The sequence below is a fragment of the Urocitellus parryii genome, chromosome 2, assembly GCF_045843805.1.
Source record: "Urocitellus parryii isolate mUroPar1 chromosome 2, mUroPar1.hap1, whole genome shotgun sequence".
NCBI classification, from domain to species: domain Eukaryota; kingdom Metazoa; phylum Chordata; class Mammalia; order Rodentia; family Sciuridae; genus Urocitellus; species Urocitellus parryii.
Genome location: NC_135532.1, coordinates 97,402,492 through 97,426,149, shown reverse-complemented (window position 1 = coordinate 97,426,149; position 23,658 = coordinate 97,402,492). Strand labels below are relative to the sequence as shown.

General features: G+C 39.1%; 1 protein-coding gene across 1 annotated transcript in view; it reads left to right on the top strand.

Annotated features, from left to right (window-relative positions):
* Positions 1–11,136: 11,136 nt before the first annotated feature.
* Positions 11,137–23,658, top strand: part of Nphp3 (nephrocystin 3) — a 38,893-nt gene continuing 26,371 nt past the window's right edge. The window contains exons 1-7 of the mRNA XM_026384032.2: positions 11,137–11,537; positions 13,220–13,345; positions 13,877–14,027; positions 16,159–16,311; positions 17,280–17,413; positions 19,251–19,411; positions 23,448–23,604. Of these exons, the coding sequence (XP_026239817.1) occupies positions 11,145–11,537; positions 13,220–13,345; positions 13,877–14,027; positions 16,159–16,311; positions 17,280–17,413; positions 19,251–19,411; positions 23,448–23,604 (1,275 nt within the window). The 5' untranslated portion in view covers positions 11,137–11,144. The remainder of the gene's footprint in view (positions 11,538–13,219; positions 13,346–13,876; positions 14,028–16,158; positions 16,312–17,279; positions 17,414–19,250; positions 19,412–23,447; positions 23,605–23,658) is intronic.

Sequence of the window (23,658 nt, the reverse complement as noted above, 5' to 3'; positions counted from 1 at the left end):
ACTAACCTATTTCAAAATCTGTTACGAAGCTATAGTAATCGAGACAGAATGGCACTGTATAAAAACAGCAGCAGAGACCAATGGTAAAGAATGGAGAGACCAGAAATAAATCCACAAGTTTACAGCCAACTGGCTTTTCACAAAGATGCCCAGAACAGATAGGGAATAAATGGTGCTGGGAAAACTGAGTATCCACCTGCAGAAAGAATAAAACGGGATCTGATCTCATCCCATATACAAAAATCAACTCAAAATGGATTAAATGCTTAAATATAAAACCTGAAACTATAGAATTACGAGAAGGAAACATAGAGGGGTAGCTCCTGAACACTGGTCTGGGTAATGATTTGGGGTGGTAGAGGCCAAAGCACGGGCAATAAAAGCAAAAATAGACAAATGGGATTACATCAAACTACAAAGCTTCTGCAATAGAGAAAGAAACAAACCAATAGAGTGAAGTGACAACCTAATAGAAGGGGGTACATTTACAAATGAGTGTCTGAAAAGAGGTTAATGTCCCAAATATATAAGAAACTCAGACAACTCAATAGCAAGATAACAAAGAACGTGATTTGTAAAATGGGCAGCCTACCTGAATAGACATTTCTCAAGAGAAGACACATAAATAGCCAATAGGTATGGGGCTGGGGGAGTTCAATGTCACTATTCATCAGGAAAATGCCAGTCAAAATCACAATGAGATACCACTTCACGCCTGTTAGACTGCTGTTATTAAAGAGATGAAAGGTAGGGATTGGTAAGGATGTGAACAAAAGGGAATCCTAGCATACAATTGATGGGGATGTAAATTAGTACAGCCAGTGGGAAAGCAGTGTGGAGGTTCCTCCAAAAAATTAAAAACAGAACTATCCTATGATCCAGAAATGCCACTACAGGGTATACAGCCAAAGGAAATAAGATACAGTATCTTAAGACATCTACAGCATTTTTTCACCAAAGCTATGAAATGGAATCAAAATGTCCATCGACGATGAACAGATACAAATGTGTATATGTATCACCTTTTTGTGATATGTGTGTGTATATAATATACACACACACATATCGACACACACATACTACTTATATTTACACATATACACACATGCGTGCGCGCACACACACACACTACTCAGTTTTTAAAAAGAGGGAAATTCTGTCATTTGTGACAACATGGATGAAACTAGAGGTCATTATGCTAAGTGAAATAAGATAAATGCAGAAAAATAAACACAACATATCACTTAAATTGGGATCTAAAAAAAGAAGTCACAGAAGCAGAGAGTAGAACAGTGGTCATTAGGGCTAGAGGCAAGGATGTGGGGGAAGTGGAGAGATGTTGGTCAAAGAACATAAATTTCAGTTAAACAGGAGGAATGAGTCCAAGGGATGTATTGTAGAGCATGGTACCTATAGTTAATAACAACGAATTACAGTCTAGAAAATTGCAAGGATTTTTAAGTGTTCATACAACACACACACACACACACACACACAAATGTGAGTATACGAAATAATATATGTGTTAATTATATTGACTTAGCCATTGTGCAATGCATACATATATCAAACCATCGTGTTGTACACCATAAAGATACACAATATTTGTCAGCTAAATAATTAATTTTTTATTTTAAAAAAAAGTTTGGCATTTCTTGCCTCTGATCTTAGAATCTAACAGATCATCTACCATCTCTGTGAAGTGGTTTGGCTCTGATTCAAAATGGAATAGCCAGAAAACTGGTGAAGTGACGCTATTTTTAGGACAATGGCATCTACTTAAGGATGCAGATATCCCAGAGATTTCTATGTCACAGAGAGGGTGAGAGAGGGCCATCTTGCTGGATAGTCAATCAAACCACCTTTCAGACTTCTGAGGTTTGACAAGTTTTCTTTGGAGTCAACCTGCTAGGTTCCTTAAAGAAGAGAATTTAGCTAACTGAAATAGTGTGCTTTTGAATCCCCAAGGAACAAATCAATCAATTCCAGTTTACTGACTTGGTTGTCCACAACTGCTATGAAGTGAACTACTATTATCTCCCTTTTCAGATGAGGAAACTAAAGTTCAAGTTGTCAAAGAACTTACAAAGATTTTTCTAGAATCCAAGCAATGGAAACTATATGACAACTTAATGCCTCTAGATCCTCTAGATCCTCTAGATCCCCACCCTGCTGTACTAGACCAATGGAATATGCCCCCTCTGACCTGTAGATTTGGCTATAGATTTACTCTTCACAGGGCCTAGCAGGCACAGACCCAGGCAAGGGTGACAGCTAAGATCTCATAACCCAAGGATGGATGTGTTGCTGGATAATCTGAGTTAATATGCTGGAAGTATGTCCCCCTAGAATACACAATAAAAGGGTGTTTCAGTAGTTTTTATTCAGCACTTACCATAAAATAGTATTCAGTCGTTTGTGAATTTGGACCAACAGCCAAAGTTGGTTTAATCTTGTTGCTTGGGAAACTATGCTTCAAATCCTAAATAAAAGTTTCTTAAATCTACTGCTGGAACATAACTCATTCATAAATTGGGGATAAAACTTATCTTTTAAAAAGTCCTATCAATGTTAAAAGAATCATTAAATTTTGTAGCCATGAATAAATCTGATCTAAAAGAGAAACTGTCCTGTTTTTAAAGTTAAATCCAACCACATTAGCCCATGCATGACTTGTGAGGAGGTATGCTCCTCCCGCCCCCAACTGCAGATGTCAGCTGATTCTCTACAGTAGCAAAGAGAACTTCATCATCCTGTGTAGGAACTGTGTTAAGTCCAGCTCCTCACCTGCTTCCTGGCATATGGGCATTCAGTGCAGATAAGAAGAATGACCGTCACTCATGGAACCCTGAAGTGGGTACTGGTTACCAGATTCAAGATGGGTGGTTCCACAGAAGAAATTAAACTTATATTTAACTTCATAGCTGAACACAGGGTGGAGGTGGAGGGAGGTGAGATAACAGTCCTGAATTTGAGAAACCAAGGAAAACTCTTCAACAAGGAAGAAATCGTTTCTTACAGCCGAGGGCTGCTTCTGCTCCAGAAAGACAGAATTGCTTCATTTGTCAAACAAATATCCTATATATTCAGTATGCTTTATAATGCAACCATGGGTGAATATATTTACTGTCACATTCTTAACAAAACTCTTTTTAAAGCTTAGTCTACACGTTTACTTAACTCAAGGTGAAACAGCATAAGACAATCCTAGCTTTAGGGAACATACTTCATGAGGCATGGACACTCCATAATTAAAATACTCTTTAGAAGACAAACCCACATAAATAGAGTTATCTGACACTAGACAAAGGTGCCAAAACAAATGTTGGAGAAAAGATAGCCTTCTTAACAAATAGTGGTGGGAAAACTAGAAATCCATATGTAGTAGAGAGCAGTTGCACAAAAGTCAACTGAAAGTGGATCAAAGACCTAGAAGTTAGACCAGAACCCCTGCACTTATAGAATAAAATGTAAGCCTAGCACTCCAACATGTCAGCTCAGGAACTGACTTCCTTAACAAGACTCCTAAAGAGCAAGAAGTAAAATCAGAAAGCAATAAATGGGATGGCATCAAACTAAAAAGGTTCTTCACAGCAAAGGAAACAATTAAGAGCATGAAGAGAGAACCTACAAAATGGGAGAAAATCTTTGCCACCTGCTTCTCAGATAAGGTATTAATATCCAGGATATTCAAAGAACTAAAAAAAAAAAACACCAAAAATCAAACAAACAAATAAATAACCCAATCAACAAATGGGCAAAGGAACTAAACAGACACTTCTCAAAAGATGGAATACAAATGGTCAGGCAATATATTTTTAAATGCTCAACATCTCTAGCAATTAGAGAAATGCAGATCAAAACTACACTGAGATTTCATCTCACTCCAGTCAGAATGGCAATAATCGAGAATGCAAGTAACAACAAATATTGGTGAGGATGTAGGGAAAAGGTACACTCATACATTGCTGGTGGGACTGCAAATTGGTGCAACCACTCTAAAAAGCAGTATGGAGATTCCTTAGAAAATCAAGAATGGAACTACCATATGACCCAGCTATCCCAATGCCAATCCTATCCAAAGGATTTTAAATCAGCATACTACAGTGACACAGCCACATCAGTGTTTGTAGCAGCTCAATTCACAAAAGCCAGGCTGTGCAGCCAGCCTACGTGCCCTTCAACAGATGAATGGATGAAGAAAATGTGGTATATATACACAATGGAATATTACTCCGTCTTTTTTTTAAAAAAGGATGAAATTATGGCATTTGCCAATAAGTAGAATTGAAGACTGTCATGCTAAGTGAAATAAGCCAGTCCCCAAAAGTCAAAAGTCAAAAGTTTTCTCTGATATGCAAAACCTAACCCAAAATTAGGCAGGGGGAATAAAAAAGATAGAAGAAAGATCAGTGGAGTAGACAAAGGGGAATGAAGGGAAAGGAGGAGATGGGATAGGGAAAGACAGTGGAATGAATCTGACCTAACTTTCTTATGTATGTATGTGAATATAGCACAGTGAATCTCATCATTGTGTACACCCACAAGACACTAATTAAAAAAAAGAAGAAGAATAAAGAAAGAAAGATCAGTAGAGGGAAAAAACAGGGAGAAGAAGGAGGGAGGGAAAGGGAAAGTACTTACTGAGGACTGAATAAGAGCTAATGATATTCTATGCTTTTATAATTATGTCAAAATGAATTCTATTGTTATGTGTAACTACAAAGAACCAATTAAAAAATATTCTCACTCCACTTCTTGGCCCACTACATCTTTGTTTTATCCTCCCACCCACCTGGACACTAAACTGCTTTTCTTCTCCAATTTATGCAAATATATATCCAATCACAGCAAGCTTTTCTGAGTTTGTAAATTTATTGAAGATTTGAGAGCTTTGGGGGAAGGTACTGTAAAAGAGTACCTGTTCCCTTTTACTTCTCCTTTACAACTTTCTTTGATGTTCTCCCCTTCCCTAAGCAAACTAATTCAATATGCCCCTCTATCAGTCAGTATAGGGTAGGTTGTGCTGCAATACAAAACAGTCCCAACAACATGATTTAATACAAACATTTGTAGAGGAAAGAGCCCTTCATTGACAAACTTTGAGAGTATCTATAGAGATAATCTGAGCCTGTGCCTTACATTTGTATTTTTTACACCATGAATAGTTATTCAAATACTGAAAATATGCCAAGGAAGACCTTTTTTAATGGTTCCCTAAAGGGCACAGTTAACATTATTTTGACCTAATGATTCTTAATTAGCAATCACTTCAGAATCAGATGGGGATTTTAAAATATCCAGATTCATGAACCCCACTCACAAATATCTTGATTCAGTGGATTTGATGTGTGTTATAAAATTCTACATATTTAACAGACTTCACAGGTAATTCTGAAAATGGCCCAGGTTTAAGGACTAACCTTCTAGTTCAGGGGTCAACAAACTATGCCCCCAATCCAAATCTGGCTCACCACCTATTTTTGTAAATAAAGTATTTTGGAATTCAGACATGTTATTGTGTATTATGTAGGGCTGACTTGGTGCTATAATGGCAGAGTTCAATAATTATGGCAGAGACCATATGGGCTACAATGACTAAAATATTTATTTCCTTAGAGAAAGTTTGTAGAACCCTACTCTTGCCTGTTATGACTAATTTTTAGAGTCTTGTTATTATTTGTGATGGGAACTAAGACAATGTGTACAATCATTAATGAAAATAACACCTGTGCTGAATTCATTTCTACCATCATTTTATATAAATCACTGGTCAAATTAAATTTCCCTGAGTTATACTGACACCTACTGGTAGAAGTATTAATCACAGGTGCTTAAACTAATTTGTCCTAATCCACTAATCTACAGTGCTCTATTGTTGATTGACTCTTGAAATTAGAGTCATACTTATGGACTTTGTAGTAAGGAACTCTAGAAGTGAAAGTTCAATTCATAGAAGTAACAAAGACTAAATGACCTGTAAGAAGGTCAGAAGTTTTAAGGGGTCTAGAATCACACCCTCTGCTGAGCTCCTTTATCTTTGAAGACTATTACCCAATATAGCTTTTCCAATTAAATCATTTATTTCAAGGTGCTTGATTTTCAGTGGAAATGATGATCATTTGTGATGCCATTTCTATTTCTAAAGTTGAAATGCAATGCTCTTGATAAGGTCAAAATCACACGTACCTTTCCTAAGGTGAACTATAATGAAATGAAAAAAGTTAAACAGGAATCTGGGTGCACAAAAAAAAAAAAAAAACACTCCCAGATACTTACCAAAGGGGACCGTCCGCACACGTGTTGGTAAGAAGACAGATGACAGAGGTGAGATCATTGGTTTGCAGCCTTGATTACTGATTAAAAATTTCTGCAGAGCTTTAAAACAAACAAAAACAAAACCAAAAAAATGATAGCCAGACCCCAGCCCCTGGAGATTCTGATATAAATGATCTGGGGTGAGGCCCAGGTGGGTGTCTTCATTTTTTTAAGTCCTCCAGGTGACTGTATTGTGCAACCAAGGTTAAGAATCATTCTCCAGCAGTGTCTCTCAAATTTTAATATCTATTCAAATCACTGGATGGGGGGCACCATTTTAATCTGCAAGTTGTAATTGAGTAGGTCTGGTATGGCATCTGAGAATCTGACACCTAACAAGCACCAAGGTGATGCTTAATCGTGCCATTTGTGGACCACACTTTCAGTAGCAAAGAATTAGATCATTCCTGGCCACAATTTTGATGCAATCCCAGTGGCTCTGAGAACTTAAAATACATAAATATCACTTTAAAGCAAATTTGAAAGCTCCAGTCTCAGAAATTAAAATTCATTGTATCTCAATTTGTAAGGATTGTCCCAAATAATTTTGATATTCATAGCCTGAGGACCAAACACACAAGTGATACTTATCCTGCAAGTTACATTTTTAAAAGGTAACAGCACTGTTCATTAATTTTATAAGCTACCCAGATTAAATTTAGGAAATTTTTTTTTCTTGTTCCAGGTATGAGAAAATATTACTCCAAAGTTCAGTGGCTTAGACCAATGGAAATTTTATGATATCTCAAGATGTTGAGGATCAGATGTTCAGGTAGAGGTTGGCTATATGATTCTGTTCCCTGTGGTGTATACTAAAATCATTCATCATCCAGCTAGTGAATGGGCCAGTCTAAAGAGTCCAAGATGGCTTTCTTTCATGTGTCTTAGTAAGTGTGGCTGGAAGATTGGGCTCATCTGAGACTGTCACTAGGGGATGCCCATACATGACCCTTCCAATCTTGCAGGCTCAGGATTATAGTTTTCTTTACGTGGTGGCTCAAGGCTCCCAATGTTCCAAGGTGCTAGAAATGAAACTGCCGTCCTTTCAGGACCTGGCCTCAGAAACAGTATCACTTTTGCCATAGTCTATGGTCAAATCCACTACAAGCTCAGATTCAAGAAGGAGTCATAAACAGACTGGTCTCGTGGGCAGGTAACCCTAGGAAGAACACCACATGCAACCTCACAGGGTCCCACACTTGGGCCATTACATTTTCATCTGGCACCATGTCCCACAAATTGTAGCCTGTCCTAGTCATAAACTTCACCTTTCAATTGGAGGAATGTTAAAAAAAATTATAGTCATTTTTAATCAGTCACAAACCACCTGCCAGAGATTTTATTCCTTACTGTATCTCTGTGTTCAAAGTCACCCTTTCAAAAAGCTAAGTGAAGGAGGTAGGTTAAATTCACCTCCTTACATAAAGAAAAAAAAAACAGATAATGAGATTGGAAATTAGACTAAACTCTGTCATGTTTCAGGATTACAAAACACACTGAAAACCAACCATCCTATTAAAGAGCTTACTAGCTGGCAGTTTCAGTTGGCTAAAACCTTTGAGCTCACTCACAGATTTGATCACTTCAGCATTGACAAGTGGTTATCCAGGATCATACATAGGGTACCTGATAAGAAAGACTACCAGTAATCACTATATAGGGGTACATCTCCAGGTTCTTGATAAACCTAGATTTGTGCTTTGGGGCGTCTGCCAAGCCATTTAAAAATTAAAGACATCTGTGACAACCAGTTCATATGCATTTTTCTTTTTTGTTTTTTTGTTTGACAACGGGGGCCACACTGCTCTCTTTAGACACATCAGTCATTTGATCTACATTTTGTACTCAAGAAATACTCAAAAGCAACAAATGGCATAACAACAATAACAGTAGCTACCCCAAACCCCAAATCCATAGAAGGTAGATGCAATGAATGGAAAACGGAGTCAGGAAACAAGTACAGTGCTAAGCACAGAGTATGAAATGGTTATTGAATTGCAATTGTTGATGTGATAAACTTTCAAAGAGTCTGATTATTAAGGAAACTTTCTTAGAGAAAGAATGGAGGGTTGGCAGAGAGAACTGAAATAGAAACCAAACACAGTAGTATGAAAAAATAAAAAATTAGCCTGACAGAGGTGAAGAAACATGCATAGAGAGATGTTACTAGATTGATAAGAGGTGAGTAAAGAAGAGATGATTGCTTCAGAGCACTCAGTCCCATACTGCAGAATCTAAACTTACCCCACGAACTGTGGGTAGTTGGTGCAGTTTATCCCTTTTGGTTAGGGGAAACAGGTGAAGCCTATTTTATTATGCAAGAGTCTCAGTCTTCAGCTGAGACACATTCCAAAGCAGATGCAGTACTAAGATGCAAAAAAAATTAAAGGAATTGGTCAGAAACCTACAGGATGATCCTTAAATCCCTGATCCACATTGAGGGTACAGACATTGGAAGTTAGAGATCAGAAAAGATTTGAAAAGGTAGAAGGTTCTTAGGATCTATGGAAAATTTCCCTTTCTCTCGGGAGACTACCTGAAGAAATTACTATATTTTCCTTGAATTCTGAAGAACACAATGGCCTGAAGAAAATCTAAATGGCCAAAGAAAGGACCAACTACTTTGAAGGAGGGAGTGAAGGAGAGAATTGAATTAGAATTGGTCAGCATTCCCAGAGTCCTTTGGGAATTAGAATTGGCCAGCATTCCCAGAGTCCTTTGAGGAAAAGGCTGTTGTTTACTTTGGGGTAGATGTGATGTCTGAAGGATTTGACCTCTAGCCACTGGAAGTCCTGCCATCAGACAGCTCTCAGCTGTCAATGTCCATCAGCTACAGAGAGTGGAGACTGGCCTAATTGGAGATAAAGTTCCAGACCTCCCCCCCCCAAATTAGGACTAAATTATGCATGGCCATCCCAGTTTCAAAACTTTCTACAGGATTGGCTGAGGTCCCCATTGAGACCACAGGACAGCTTCGACTTTTCCTTCTGACCAATCTTGCTTCTTTCTTTTCCGTTCCACAAGCATTAATCCCAAGGGCACACCTTAACAAACTCTTGCACAATTGTCTCCATCTCAGGATCTGCTTTTCAGAAAACCAGACCCACAACACCTGTGGATCACAGGTGGGTACCATAGTTGAACCAGCATGGATTATCTTAAAAGTTTTTCAAGGAGGACCCAAGACCAATGATCAGACATTAATGGAGAGGATGCTTAAAGTATTACTGGATTCCTTATAGCTGGAATAAAATTACATCAGCCCTGGTCAACAGAATAAAAAATTAAAGACTTCAAGCAATGGGAGAGAGGTGGCAGGCTGGAGAGGGGGGGCTGGTATTTTGAAGAATTTACAAAATTGCCTAAGAAAGAAAGAGCCAGCTTTATTACCCAGTCCAAAAAGCAACAATATCCAGCTCACAAGTGACAAATACCACCTTTCCTGCCCTCATCTGGTCCTTTCCATTGTATCCTAAATTCCAATCTGCAGAGTTTAGCAGGAAGAGGGTCAAAATCACAAAACAGAATAACGAGGAAAATAGGAACAAACCTCTCTCTAAGCAACCTAATGCAGTTTCTCTCTCTCTCTCTCTCTCTCTCTCTCTCTCTCTCTCTTTCCTTAAATCCAACCCTTCCTGCAAATACTATGATACTCTTTATATTTTTAATTGGTGAGTTGCCTCACAGTTCCTTTGATGTATGGTCCCCAATGTCTTATTGCCACAGTTATAAAATCTGGCCTTCTCTAAGGTTGTCCCTAATGGTCTCCGGTTTTAAAACCTAAAAGTTCTTTCTTGGCTGGTACTGTGTCTTCCTGGACATTCTATCTACATGCATCCTAAGATACACACATCGTGATGTGGCTCAGTGGTAAAGCACCTCTGGTTCAATCCCTAGTTAAAAAAAAAAAGGTGTAGGGGGGTGGCATCACAAGAGGCACATAATAGGTGCTCAATCCATTTCTCAGATTTCCCAAATGCCTGCAGAAAGGAGTCCATGGTCAGGAGGGACAACAGCAGCGACAGAAATAGTAACATCGGATGTGAAGCAGCTAGATCCAGGTCGGTGCTCACTGTGCGGTCTGCCTGCCACGGAGCCTCAATTTGGGCACAGGAATCAGAGAGCAGCCCCGACGTCCCGCTGGCCGGTCCAGCTGGGCCCTGTAACAGTACTGGTCAGATTTGGCAGCCAAGAAGCTAGCTGTTCGCCGCTGCTCGCCCTGTCCTTCTCCCTGTCCCGCCACCGCCTGCAACCACTCTCCGAAAAATCCTTCCCTTCTCGGCGCAATCCTGCTGCCAAGCCCTGCTGCCTTAGCCCCTCGCGTCTCTTGCGGAACAGCCTGGTTTCCTGCTGACCCCGCCCCTCTGCCCCGCCCTTGCGGATGCCCCGCCCCGCTGTCCAGCCCCGCCCCGCCCCGCTCCTCCAGTCCCGCTCAGCCCCGCCTTGCTGTCCAGCCCCGCCCAGCTGTCCAGCCCCGCCCCACTGCCCCGCCCCGCCCCGCTGTCCAGCCCCGCCCCGCCCTGCTCCTCCAGTCCCGCCCCGCCCCGCCCTGCTGTCCAGCCCCGCCCCGCTGCCCCGCCCCGCTGCCCCGCCCCGCCCTGCTGTCCAGCCCCGCCCCGCCCTGCACCTCCAGTCCCGCCCCGCCCCGCCCTGCTGTCCAGCCCCGCCCTGCTGACAAGCCCCGCCCTGCTGACAAGCCCCGCCCTGCTGTCCAGCCCCGCCCCGCTGTCCAGCCCCGCCCCACTGCCCCGCCCCGCTCCGCCCCGCTCCTCCTGTCCCGCCCCCTCCTGGTACCCAGCAGACGCTTTGCGGTGGACCCTGGCGCCATGGGGACAGCCTCGTCCCTGGTGAGCCCCGCGGGCGGAGAGGTGATCGAGGACACTTACGGGGCTGGCGGCGGCGAGGCCTGCGAGATCCCGGTAGAGGTGAAGCCCAAGGCCCGCCTGCTGCGCAACTCGTTCCGCCGGGGGGCGGGGGTGGCGGCGGCGGCCGGGCCCGGGTCACTGCCCCGCGCGGCGGGCAGCGGCGGGCTACTGGGCGCCAGCTTCAAGTCCACCGGCTCGTCGGTGCCGGAGCTGGAGTACTCAGCGGCCGAGTACGAGCGGCTCAAGAAAGAGTACGAGATCTTCCGGGTCAGCAAGAACCAGGAGTTGTTGTCCATGGGCCGCCGCGAGGCCAAGCTGGACACCGAGAACAAGCGGCTGCGGGCCGAGCTGCAGGTAACGCGGGCGCGCACCCGAGGCGGCCGGGACTCTGGGGAAACTGAGACCCAGAACGACCTGCCCATACTGTGCAGCAGATTGGTGGCACTGCTAGGTTGCACCCCGGACGCCTGACCCGTCCCTTGTCCACCGTGTCCCCTCTCCAAATGAAATACTATAAAAAGTGGAAGAGAAAATTTCCCTCATTTTGAGGGGCCATTCATTTCGTGAGTCCAAACTGATTTCTTTTCAGCTGTGCTCCCCCGTTTCGATTTGTGGTTCATTCATTCAGACACCTTAAAGTAATTAGCTAGGGAGTGCCCCGAAGCCTCAAATGCCAGTCCCCAGGAAGTAGGCTCTGAAGCCTGCACACCAAGACTGGTGGCATATGTTGGAGAAACTACACATTCCTCCTGGTCCTGCTACCCTGCCGCCAGTTTTACATACCGCCAGGGTGGGCTCATGGCCCATTTGTGAAGTTCCAGAGCTGCTGGGTTTTAATGATCTTGATGTGAATTATTCTGGAAGCCTCCTGGTTTTCACCATCCAACTGCTGTGGTTGCAAATCTTACCTGAATGTAATTAGAGCCCCTTAGTCCATATCATTATTAATTTGCTCGGAGCAGTTTTTGCAGCCTCCTTTGTAACAGATACATTTTAATTCATTGATAGTATATAAAGCAAAAGATTATTGCCTGAGCAGAATTCTGAGACATTATGCCATCTCTTTTGGACTCCTCTGAAGGTTATTGTGTTGTTTATTTACTCTACTGTGATTGAGACTTCTAGGCAGCTCAAGAGTTCCTGGGCTTATCACAGTAGGAATTAAATGAATACCTCAGATTCATTTATATAAAATAAGGAAGCCCCTTTTCCAGTCTGGGCATTCTAAATCGGGTTTTCTTATTTCACCCCTTCACTAGCCATTATATGTTATAGAGTTAGCATGTTATCTGCGAAGATATATTTGGCATTAGTCTGTTATCAGTTTCCCACTGGATGGACTTAATGCACTTGAGTACATAAAGTGAACTTGTGTATTTCAGATATCTGATTTCATGTGTCCAGGCCACTGCCCAGTGAACACTGCATGTTGAAAATCACTGTGAGTTGACAGGTAGAAAAGAAGGCCAAACTAAACAGGGCAGAGTGTGGAGAGGGTTGACAAATGTCACAGTTCCAGATTACTCCTGTTACCAATCCTGATTCCTTGTGTCCCATTTGGTTCCTTTCTCACCTATGTAGGCATGAAAATCTCTTCCATATTTATTTTAGTCAGTAGTCAGACATTTTTACTGGGAGTCTGCAGTATATTAGGCACTATGAAGCGCTCAGGGTATAATAATGACTAAGATATAGTGCCAAGGAGTGCATAGACTCCCAGAATTAACTGTCGTTCAAGTTAAGCCTTACAAGGTGTATTTTCTTTTTAAAGATAGAAAAACTGAGCCATAGGGAAGTTAAGAGCCAGAGCAGTATTTTTTAAAGTATTAATTTCCATTGTTGAAGTGTCTTATTATAGTTCAGGCATATTTGCATTTGTTAATTATGTATTTTAATAAAATGGCAACATGAAATTCTTGATAACTGATAAAAATAGTAAATTATTAAAACCCTAAGCTATGTAATGTAAAGGCACAAATGTAAAATTTGGGAGAGAGATTATTTTTGAGAAGGAATAACAAGGTAAATTATTCCAGGCACTCCAGAAAACTTATCAGAAGATACTTCGAGAAAAAGAAAGTGCTTTAGAAGCAAAATACCAAGCAATGGAGAGAGCAGCTACATTTGAACATGACAGAGATAAAGTTAAGCGGCAATTCAAGGTAAATTCCCTACATTTTTACCTCAGAATGACACAGAATAAAAACAATGTATTTTTAAAAGTTTCTAGAATATTGCAATGAATAAATAAATTATGTAGAATTTTCATAAGAACTAGTGTAGAGCACTTTTTCATTTTTGAGTTGGACGTGGTGTAACAAAGAAAAGGTATAAAAATGAACATTGTAGTAGAGATTTTTAAAAAGGAAAGCATTTCTTTTTGGAGAAAGGAAAATTGGGGGGATGTTTTGTGTAGGAAGACATTACCAGTATTTAGTGGCAGGAAGACAGATTTGCTGAACATCATTCAGGGTACATGAAAGGCCCACACCACACACATCCATTCTTCCAGAATTTCAGTGGGCTCCAGTTGTGAAATGGGAAGCTCCTGGGGCATTTACCCTAAAAAAGGAGATGGGGGACCAAGTGAATATTGATTTTATGAATGAAAGCCTTTTTTTCCCCTTAAAAGTTGATGGTACAACCTTTGGATTATGAAAACAATTTCAAAATTAAAATTCTCCTTTTTAAAGATTTTTAGAGAGACCAAAGAAAATGAAATTCAGGACTTATTGAGGGCCAAGCGAGAGCTGGAGAGCAAACTTCAGAGGCTACAGGCTCAGGGGATCCAAGTATTTGATCCTGGGGAGTCTGATTCAGATGACAACTGTACAGATATTACTGGTAAATTCAATTCCTGTTAATAATATGTTGAGGGCTGGGGATGTGGCTCAACCGGTAGCGCACTGGCCTGGCATGCGTGCGGCTCTGGTTCGATCCTCAGCACCACATACAAACAAAGATGTTGTATCTGCTGAAAACTAAAAAATAAATATTAAAAAAAATTCTCTCTCTCTTTAAAAAAAATAATAATATGTTGAGCTTTCAACATAGCTGTAGTGGTATTATAGAGCAAACTTTGCATTCTGCTATATTCCTTTTATTTGTCTATATTAGCTTAGATCACTGTTACAAATAGAGTTGAACTTTTTCCTGCATCATTGTGTCTCTCTCCTTTTCTTGAAATACATGAAGTCAGGGGCTGAGGTTCCTTCTGCCACGCTGCTTTGCCAGCTCTACCCCATACCTGTTTCCTATCTGGTCTGAGATAGCTGCTGCATGTCCTCCGTCACATCTGTGTTTTAGCCAAGGAGATGAAGGAAAGGGAGAACACATTCTTATTTTTTTGAAGACAATCTGAATGATGCACACATCACTTCTGCTCAAGTCCCATTGGGCAGAACTACACCTAGGAGGGTTGGAAAATGTAGGCAGAAGGGGAGAGGGGCTATTGGAACTAGTATTCTCTGAAACATTATTTCCCCATATGACGATGTATTCTTCACAATTATCATTTAGAATACCTGCATTATATGTCCCTAGATGGGAAGCTATTAAAAAGTTTTTGTTTTATAATTAAACATATAAAATATATTTTTCTGGCAATAAGACCTAAAATCACAGAATGAAAGAGTGTACCATGTCCCAAGAAAATATTAATAAATTCTGAGTAATATTGAAAAAAGGGAAAGATTTTATTTTAAATGTAGTTACTCTCCCACTTATAAAGGACTATTAAATTATAGTCTTACAAACTGGTGCATTTTGGAGTAAAATATAGGAACCAACAATTCCTTTTTATTTTTTTTGAAGGGGGTACTATCAGGGATTGAACTCAGGGGCACTCAACCTGAGCCATAGCCTCAGTTCTATTTTTTGTATTTTATTTAGAGGTAGGGTCTCACTGAGTTGCTTAGTGCCTCACTTTAGCTGAGGCTGGCTTTGAACTCCTGCCTCAGCCTCCGGAGCCAGTAGGATTACAGGCCTGCACCACTGCACCAGGCTGATAATTCCAATCTGACCAGCATCCTGGGACTTTTATTATTAACTTTTGAGAAAAAGATGAAGTGATTCTAACTGTCTAAGAACAACTGAGAAAATGCTTTTTGCTGTCACATTAGTCTGAGTGATTGTTTCAGTATCAGCATGTTCAAATGCACAGCATTTCAAAACTCTTATAATTGTCTTGTGAAGTTAACAAAAACAATGTAATATTTATTTTAGGTCTTTTTTGTGGGGGCAGGGTTCTAGGGGTTGAACCCAGGGGCACTCTACCATTGAGCTACATCCCCAGCCCTTTTTATTTTTAGACAGGGTCCTGCTAAATTGCTGAGGCTGGCTTCAAACTTGAGATACTCCTGCCTCAAACTCAGGAGTCACTGGGATTTTGGTGTGTGCCACCACACCCAGCCTAGGTGGTTTTTTGTTGTTGTTGTTGTTGTTGTTGTTGTTTTTTTAATATATAGAGTTAGGGTTAGGGTAGATATTCTGGGCCATGTAGTTTATTAGAAAATCATCCACATGTTCACAAGTAACTGTTGATTCAGACATTAATTCTGTTGTTCTTGGAGGTTAGAATTTATGTCCTAAAAAATCACAAAGATTAGTTATTAGTGCACAAGTAGCAGCCTGCCTCTGAAGTTCTTTCTTTTACATTTTAGCTGATATCTATGATGCATAGTTAAGAATGGTTTATAGAATTTTGTATGGAGTTAACTGCCCTTTTATTAAAATTCCTTTGTTTATTGTATTCTTATTTCTTCTTTCCTTTCTAATCTCCTCCTTGAATTTGAGATGATAACCTTAGGTCTGTATCAAAAGTTGATGGCAAAGTACTTTCCAAATCATTTGAATATTTATTGTATATGGATTTTGTAGAGTTTTTAAAGTTACAAATCCTGTTGAATGTATGTGCTGAGTGTTTGAACAGTAGGTAACTTGGTCTGCACAACCTAAAGATCTCTTGCCATGACAGCTGCTGGAACCCAGTGTGAATACTGGAGTGGTGGGGCCTTGGGCAGTGAGCCCTCCATAGGGAGCTTGATCCAGCTTCAACAGTCCTTCAGAGGGCCGGAGTTCGCCCACAGTTCCATAGATGTGGAGGGACCCTTTGCAAATGTCAACAGAGGTAACACACCGCTTGCCAATTTCTTGCCTAGTGGAATTGATTTCATATTCTGTAATCTTGTGCTAAGACCACTGCCTCCAGCAGAGCATGAAATTTGTGTTCTGAGTACCTTCCATTGACACTGTACCTAACCAGGGGGATGAAGTTACATAATTCATATTGGGATCACATGATGCTGCAGCCAGCCAGGCTAACCAGCTTCTAGTTACTATGCTTCTGGTCTGAATGCTCAGGTGATTTGTTTAAGAGCAAGAGTCTGATGCTTATTAACTGAGAAACAATAGGATTTAGTCTTTCCCTGTTTCTTAAGTGATGTAGAAGGTTAGAGCCTGGAACAAAATACACAAAGCCCTACTAGGTCATATAGTATTCTTAGGAGAATGTGCTTATTGTTTTCATATAATTGAATGTCCAAAAAGTCTATAAGGTCTGTTTACAATTTCAGTATCAGAGCAGACTTCAGAAGGTTTGTAAGTAGCTCTACTCTTTTTATTTCTTAAAACTATAAAATTTTTTTCTCTATTTGCAAAATGAAAATCATTTATTTAAATTGTGCTTTTTGAATTATCCAAATATGTCTCAAAATTTTCATTCTAATTCAATAACATAAATTTCTTTTCATTTTATATTATTCTTAAATGTTCTTTATGACTCAATAGAATGAGAATAAGAAAGTCCAATGATAGGTCATCCTGGGAGTGCAGGCTTCCCTCAAATAGTGGAGTAATCACACAGCTCTGTAAGGAAGTTCTGGAAAATTTGACTAGAATCCCCGTACACCAGGGAAGACCACTAGTGACATTTATTGCTTCAAGTCCCAGGAAGGAATTTGAAGTTCGAGAACTAATTGCCTTTTATGTCATTCTACAAGCCATCTCAGTCTCAACTTGTGAGATCAGATTCCATTCTATGTGCCTGTTATGCCTTCTGGTAATTTTTGCTTGAACTTGTGGAAATTCTCTTTTCAGATGACTGGGATGTCGCCGTAGCTAGTTTATTACAGGTGACTCCCTTGTTTTCACATTCTCTATGGAGTAACACTGTCAGATGTTACCTCATGTACACAGAAGAAACCCAGCCTGAAATGGATCTTTTCCTGAAGGTGAGGATATCTATAAAAATTCTGTATACACTGCTTTAAAACACACGTTGATATTATACCCTATTCAGGATACTGTTGCCTCTGAACCACATATGCCTTGCTGGATATTAGATAGTATGTCTTAAAGAACAGGAAGCCTCTTGGACTTTTCTGCAGAGAAAACATTGTTCTGTATTAGATGCAAAGAAAGATAGCTGTTGAATTAAGGGTTTTGATTTTTAGCCTTCCGGGAGTGACTTTCTTAGGGAAGGAACTAAGACAGGAAAGGAGGGTTATAATTAGCTCTAATTAGTTTTGAATACCATTTTAGGGTGTTGGAGCTTTATGTTGTTCTACATTTTATTGTGTATTCTCTCTTTTTTTTTTACTAAATTGATTTTTTTAAATACACGACAGCAGAATGCATTACAATTCTTATTACACATATAGAGCACAATTTTTCAGATCTTTGTAATAAAGTGTGTTCACGCCAATACATGTACTTTTTTGCATTATAATTCTTATTACACATATATACCACAATTTTTTATATCTCTGTATATAAAGTAGACTGACACCCAATTCATGTCTTCATACATGTACTTTGGACAATGATGTCCATCACATTCCACCATCCTTGCTATTCTCCACAATGTTTAAGACCTAGATCACACCTACTTTAGTTACATCTGCCAGCTCTATCTTTTGAATCTCTTGCAGATAGTAACAAATTTAATCCTTGTCATCGTTTTTAATTTTTCAAGGCAGCCCTTGGAGTTTTTCTAAGACAGGGATCTGCAAACTGTACCCTGTAGGCCAAATCTGGCCTTCTGCCTGTTTTCACATAATCCGGAGCTAAGATTGGTTTTCACATTTTTAAATTGCTTTTAAAAAAATCATAGGAAGAGTAATATTTCATGACTTGAAAGTTATATGAAATCCAAATTTTAATGTCTATAAATAAAGTTTGATTGTACATGACGAGACTTATTCATATATATGCCATCTCTAGCTGCACTACAAGGACATTTCAATGGCAGAGCAAATTGTAACAAGAACCAAATAGGCTGCAAAGATGCCTGCTAAAATGCCAAGGTGTCAAGCTATAATTATTTTTTAAAAACTGTTTGCCATCATAACTCTGTAGAAAAAGTTTTGTCTGCCACTATTCCAAGTGAATTTTAAGTAAATCCAGAGACCAAACCTACAGTATTTACATCTTCCAGATTGTTGGTTAATAAATACATTTAGCTTTCCTTGGTAGTATTACTCAATTTTGGTAAAAATATTTTAAAGCTCAGAGTTTCCATTCAGTAAATTGCATATAGGTTATTCCCAAGGACATTTCTGAGGGTGTTACTGATTTTTTCATGATAATCATCTTTACTTAGTAACCTAATTTATTAAAGACCAACATGTTTCTAGCATATTTCTGTTTGCTTTGGTGTTCTAATATATCAAGCTTGAGCCTTTGTGTTATATAGATCTGTTGATCAATATTTTGTATTCTTTAGAACAATAAAACCAAAATTGTTCACGATAATAATCACAAAAAGAAAGAAGCACCAAAGCAAAATAACCTAATGCTTTCTCCTGTTATGATCATGAAATAAATCATTTTCTAAGCTAGAGAATAGCTTGGTGGTTAAGCTATTATTATTTATGTTTTAGGGATAAATTGGATTTTTCTCTTTAGGATTTGTTTTTAAATGTGATTCATTATTACTCCTAGAATTTTGTGATAGAAAATACCTGCCATAACCTGTTACAGAGCATAATATTTAAAGCCATATGACTCTTACTATATTTTAAGTTAAATACATTATGCTTTTATATATATATCATAATTTGTTTTTAGGACTATTCACCTAAACTTAAAAGAATGTGCGAGACAATGGGATATTTTTTCCATGCTGTTTATTTTCCAATAGACGTTGAAAATCAATACCTCACTATAAGAAAATGGGAAATTGAGAAGAGTTCCTTAGTTATTTTATTCATCCACTCAACTTTACCAAGGTAAGATGGAAAAATCTGTAATTTACTATATGCATTAGTTGTATATAGGATTGAAATTGCAAATGAACTTCAAAGATAGGTTGTAATTACATTCTTTAAAATCAAAAACAATATATGAAATGTAATAAGTTCCAAAACTGTTTCACACTTACCTAAAATAAAGAATTAAAATTTTTAGACTATTAGACTTTTCTAATAGGTTGTATGAACAACATCTTTAATATAAAGATCATTTTAATCAGGACTTAGTAAGTTATATCCTGGTGGCCAAATTCAGCTGGGTGCCTGCCCTTGAAAATAAAGTTTTATTGGAACACAGCCATGTTTTTTTCACTATATACTTTCTGTGGCTGCTTTTCTACTGTAGCAGGAAAGTTCAGTAGTTGTAACAGAAAATTTATGTCCTACAAAGCATGAAATATTGACTTTATGGCCTTTTACAGAAAAAGTTGGTGATCCATGATTTCGGTAATTATTATTAACCTTTCTTTCTTTGGATACAATTTCAGAAGTTTATGGGTTTTATATGATACACACACCTTGAACAATAGTGTATGTGTTGAATCATAATTGAAATGCATTGAGGAGCTTTATTACTTGAATAAACCCAGCAAAGTGAGCAGTCTCCTTATAATGTGAATGTAAGCATGCTAATGAATCTTGCCTGTAAATAAAGATTTTTTAACATCAATTAGATATGTAGATAAAAGACAAATAAGCTTACAGAGAGATTAATAATTTTTATTTCTAGATTTGTTGTCTGATTGAATTTAACCCTTCAAAGGATTTCTCTTTTTTTGTCTGAGGACAAACTGACATTTTTTTACTATGTACAGAAGCATGTGGGACCTAAAGTTTGACAAGAGTTTCCCTGCTGTATAACTAACTCATCATTAATCCTAAGACTCTGCTAAGTGGGTCAAGGGTGGTGGCACATGCCTGTAATCTCAATGACTTGGGAGTCTGAAGCAGGAGGATCACAAGTTCAAGGGCAGCCTCAGCAACTTAACAAGGCCCTAAGAAATTTAGTCAGTCCCTGTCTCAAAATATAAAGTTAAAAAAAAATGGGCTGGGGATGTGGCTCAGTGGTTGAGCACTTCTGGATTTAATCCCTAGTACCCCCCCCCAAAAAAAAAAGACTGCCTGCCTAGTGGCCAGGCAGGTGGCAGCTGGCTGGTCAGTGAGCCTTCACCTGGAGTATGTTAGGAGTCCTTCCACTTGATTGCCTTCAGTGAGTTTTATTACTATCTACTCTTTTTCCTTTTCTTCCATTTTTAAATTTACTAAGGTTTTATCATGTTTCCTTACTTAATATTGAGTAATATTTTATTTTATTGGTGCTATGTCATTTGTTTTACATTATTTTTCTTTAATTCCTATCTTTAGTCCTTGAAACCATCTTATTTTTCTTTTCTTTTTTTAGAGCTTTTTTAAAAATTTATTTTATTTTTTTAAATACATGACAGCAGAATGCATTACAATTCTTATTACACATATAGAGCACAATATTTCATATCTTTGTATATATTGTTGTTTCTTTACCTACAGGAATTTGTTAATAGAATATTGTACATTATTTTGATACTTTTAACATTTATCTTTATCTTCCTAATCTTAAACTCTTCTTAATGTTCCCCCATTTCTTTCATATTTTATTATTTCTGATTGGCAGATTCATATATCTCCTTTAACTAAAATTACATTTATTTGCATTTTAAAAGGTTATTCTTGTTAAATAACAAGAATTTTTAATTTCCTAGTCTTTTCTTAGCCTCTGCTTCACCTTTATTTTACTTAGATTTTTTTTCTTACTCTGTTTATTATTTTATTTCATCATTGGTTTCTTCCATGGATGTCACCAGGTGTGACAGTCAAGATGAGATTCACACCACAAGCAGGGACTCTTGGGGCCTTCATTTCTCTCATATTGCTCATTCACCTCTCCCTATGGATCCTTCCTCCTTCCCAAAATGTGAATCTAGAAATACTACTCCTGAACCACTTGGAATCTTGATGGAGAAATGCTTTTCTAACCAATAATTATACCTTGTGTCCAAATGGTACCCACAGAGTTACTTAAAGATACTGTTCAGTGGCTTCTCACAAAATTCAGTCATCATAAAAAAAAAAAAATGTCTATCTAGTGTGGAACACAGGAGCCATGCCTTTCCATTGTCCCTCTCCAGAGAAGGGAAATGGTCAGACTTCTGACACTGCTGATCCATGTGTTTCTTCTTTAATTAATTTGACCTGCTTTCCTCTGTGGCAGAATCATAGGAGAACTCTTTTAACATGAAGGATGTGAACTGAAAAATGGGGACTCCAGGAGGGACTGGCCAATAGGAATATTTTAGATAAAGGTCTAGGATATTCTTTGCTCTTGATTCTTTGTCCTCCGTCATTGTGGCAAAACTCTTGTTGGGCAGCTAAGCTAATGAAGAATTCTTGATCATAAGTGGAAGAGAAGGCCGCTTTTCATTTTGGAGGCATCCTCTGGTCCTGGTGGCACAGAGGGACTACTGCACCTGGTTTTCTTCAGTGCATCATTCATCTCTCCAGGGAGAAGGGCTCCCTCTTGGGAGCCTTCAGGGTAATTACCAAAGGATAATCAAATCACCTTTCAGGACTTCTTAGGCCCTACTCTTGGTTTCATTCAGTCCTTAGTAACAAGGAGTAACTCTGTGGAGTTTTCTTACAGAATTTAGTGAAGTGGAAGCTCCACTCTTGTGATTGAGCTTTCTTCATTGTCTTCCCCATTTCCAATTCCAGTGGCCTCACATAGTGGCATCTCCTCTATCAGCTCCTCCCTTCTGAGTCTGTCTGTACAACCCACTTTCCGACTAGATTCTGCAATGCAGGTTATCAGCATGTCAGCCGGCCTGTCATACTCTCTGACTTCAGCAGTTATTAACTCTTGATCTGTTTATTTTCATCTGTACCATCTACTTCCCTTCCACCAGATGCCACCAAATCCCAGAGACCATAGCATTTTACCTAAACCCCTGTGTCAATTTTGTAGGGCCTGCTTTTCAAATACAAACATGCATCTGAACAGAAGGCCCACTCTTTGGCATTCATCTGGGCCACAGATTTTTTTTTAAACCCAAAACAAAAAGAAATGGGTCATTTAAATTCCAAACTTCTGTAAAACATGGCCAGAATGATCTCAACAATGAAAATTTCTGTGGATTGGTACATTGGGTTAGCCCAGAAACATCTAATAGGGTATTATTTTTTTCTGTTTTATCTTTGAGACTAGTTTCTGCATTTGCAAATTCTGAATCTTTTTACTAGCTCCCATGTCCAACATGCACACACACATACACACCAATATGCCTCTCTAGACAACTTTAAAACTTTTAGAAAGGGGAATTGGCTGCAATGTTCCTGTGGCGTATAAAACACTAATTTTTTATTAGTTCTAGAATTTTTTAGTAACTTTTGTAAACAATGTAATTATGGTTCCCTGTAGCAAAGTTTATTTAAAAAAAAAACAACTTTACCAAAGTCAAGGTTTTTGCTACTCATTTGACCTCACCCATCTACCCCTAGGTCTTTCTCATAGTAGGTATTGGACATATTGAGGCCATTTATTAAATGAGAAAAGGCTAAAGGACTGGAGAAAAAAATTGTCTTGAGCCTTTAGGGCTGATAATGTTTAAACTTAGAAAATATAAATCAGACAATGGAATTTTGTTTTCCATGTATTTGCAAAGTCTCATGAGTCTGGTTCCACTATTTTGAGCCATGTGTAACAGAATCTTTGAGAATTTTGTGAGGTTTAAAAAATTAAGTTGCTTAAGCTTTACAATTTAATTCATAATCTATCATACTGACTCTAATTGTTGGCTAAGGAACACATTGTATTTTAAGAACAAGCTATAACAGAGTTTCATCAGAGAATTAAGGACTTAGAGTAGCTTTTAGAAGCTTCACTGGGCTGCAGCTTCTCTGGCCACCTGTCACTGGAGTAGGTTGTTTTACTGTTTGCTGCCACCGTGCAGTGAAGCACCAGAAATGCCAATTTCTCATCTAGCCTTTTATTGGAAGACTGTGAAGAAGCCTTTCTGAAAAACCCTGAAGGAAAACCACGGTTAGTTTATCACCGTCTGGAGGATGGGAAAGTCAGTTCCGACTCTGTCCAGCGATTGATCGATCAAGTTTCTAACCTCAACAAGGCCAACAAAGCCAAGGTAAAAGTCACAGGGTTTCTTTTTTCAGAAAATGCTTGGCAGAGGGAAGAGCCA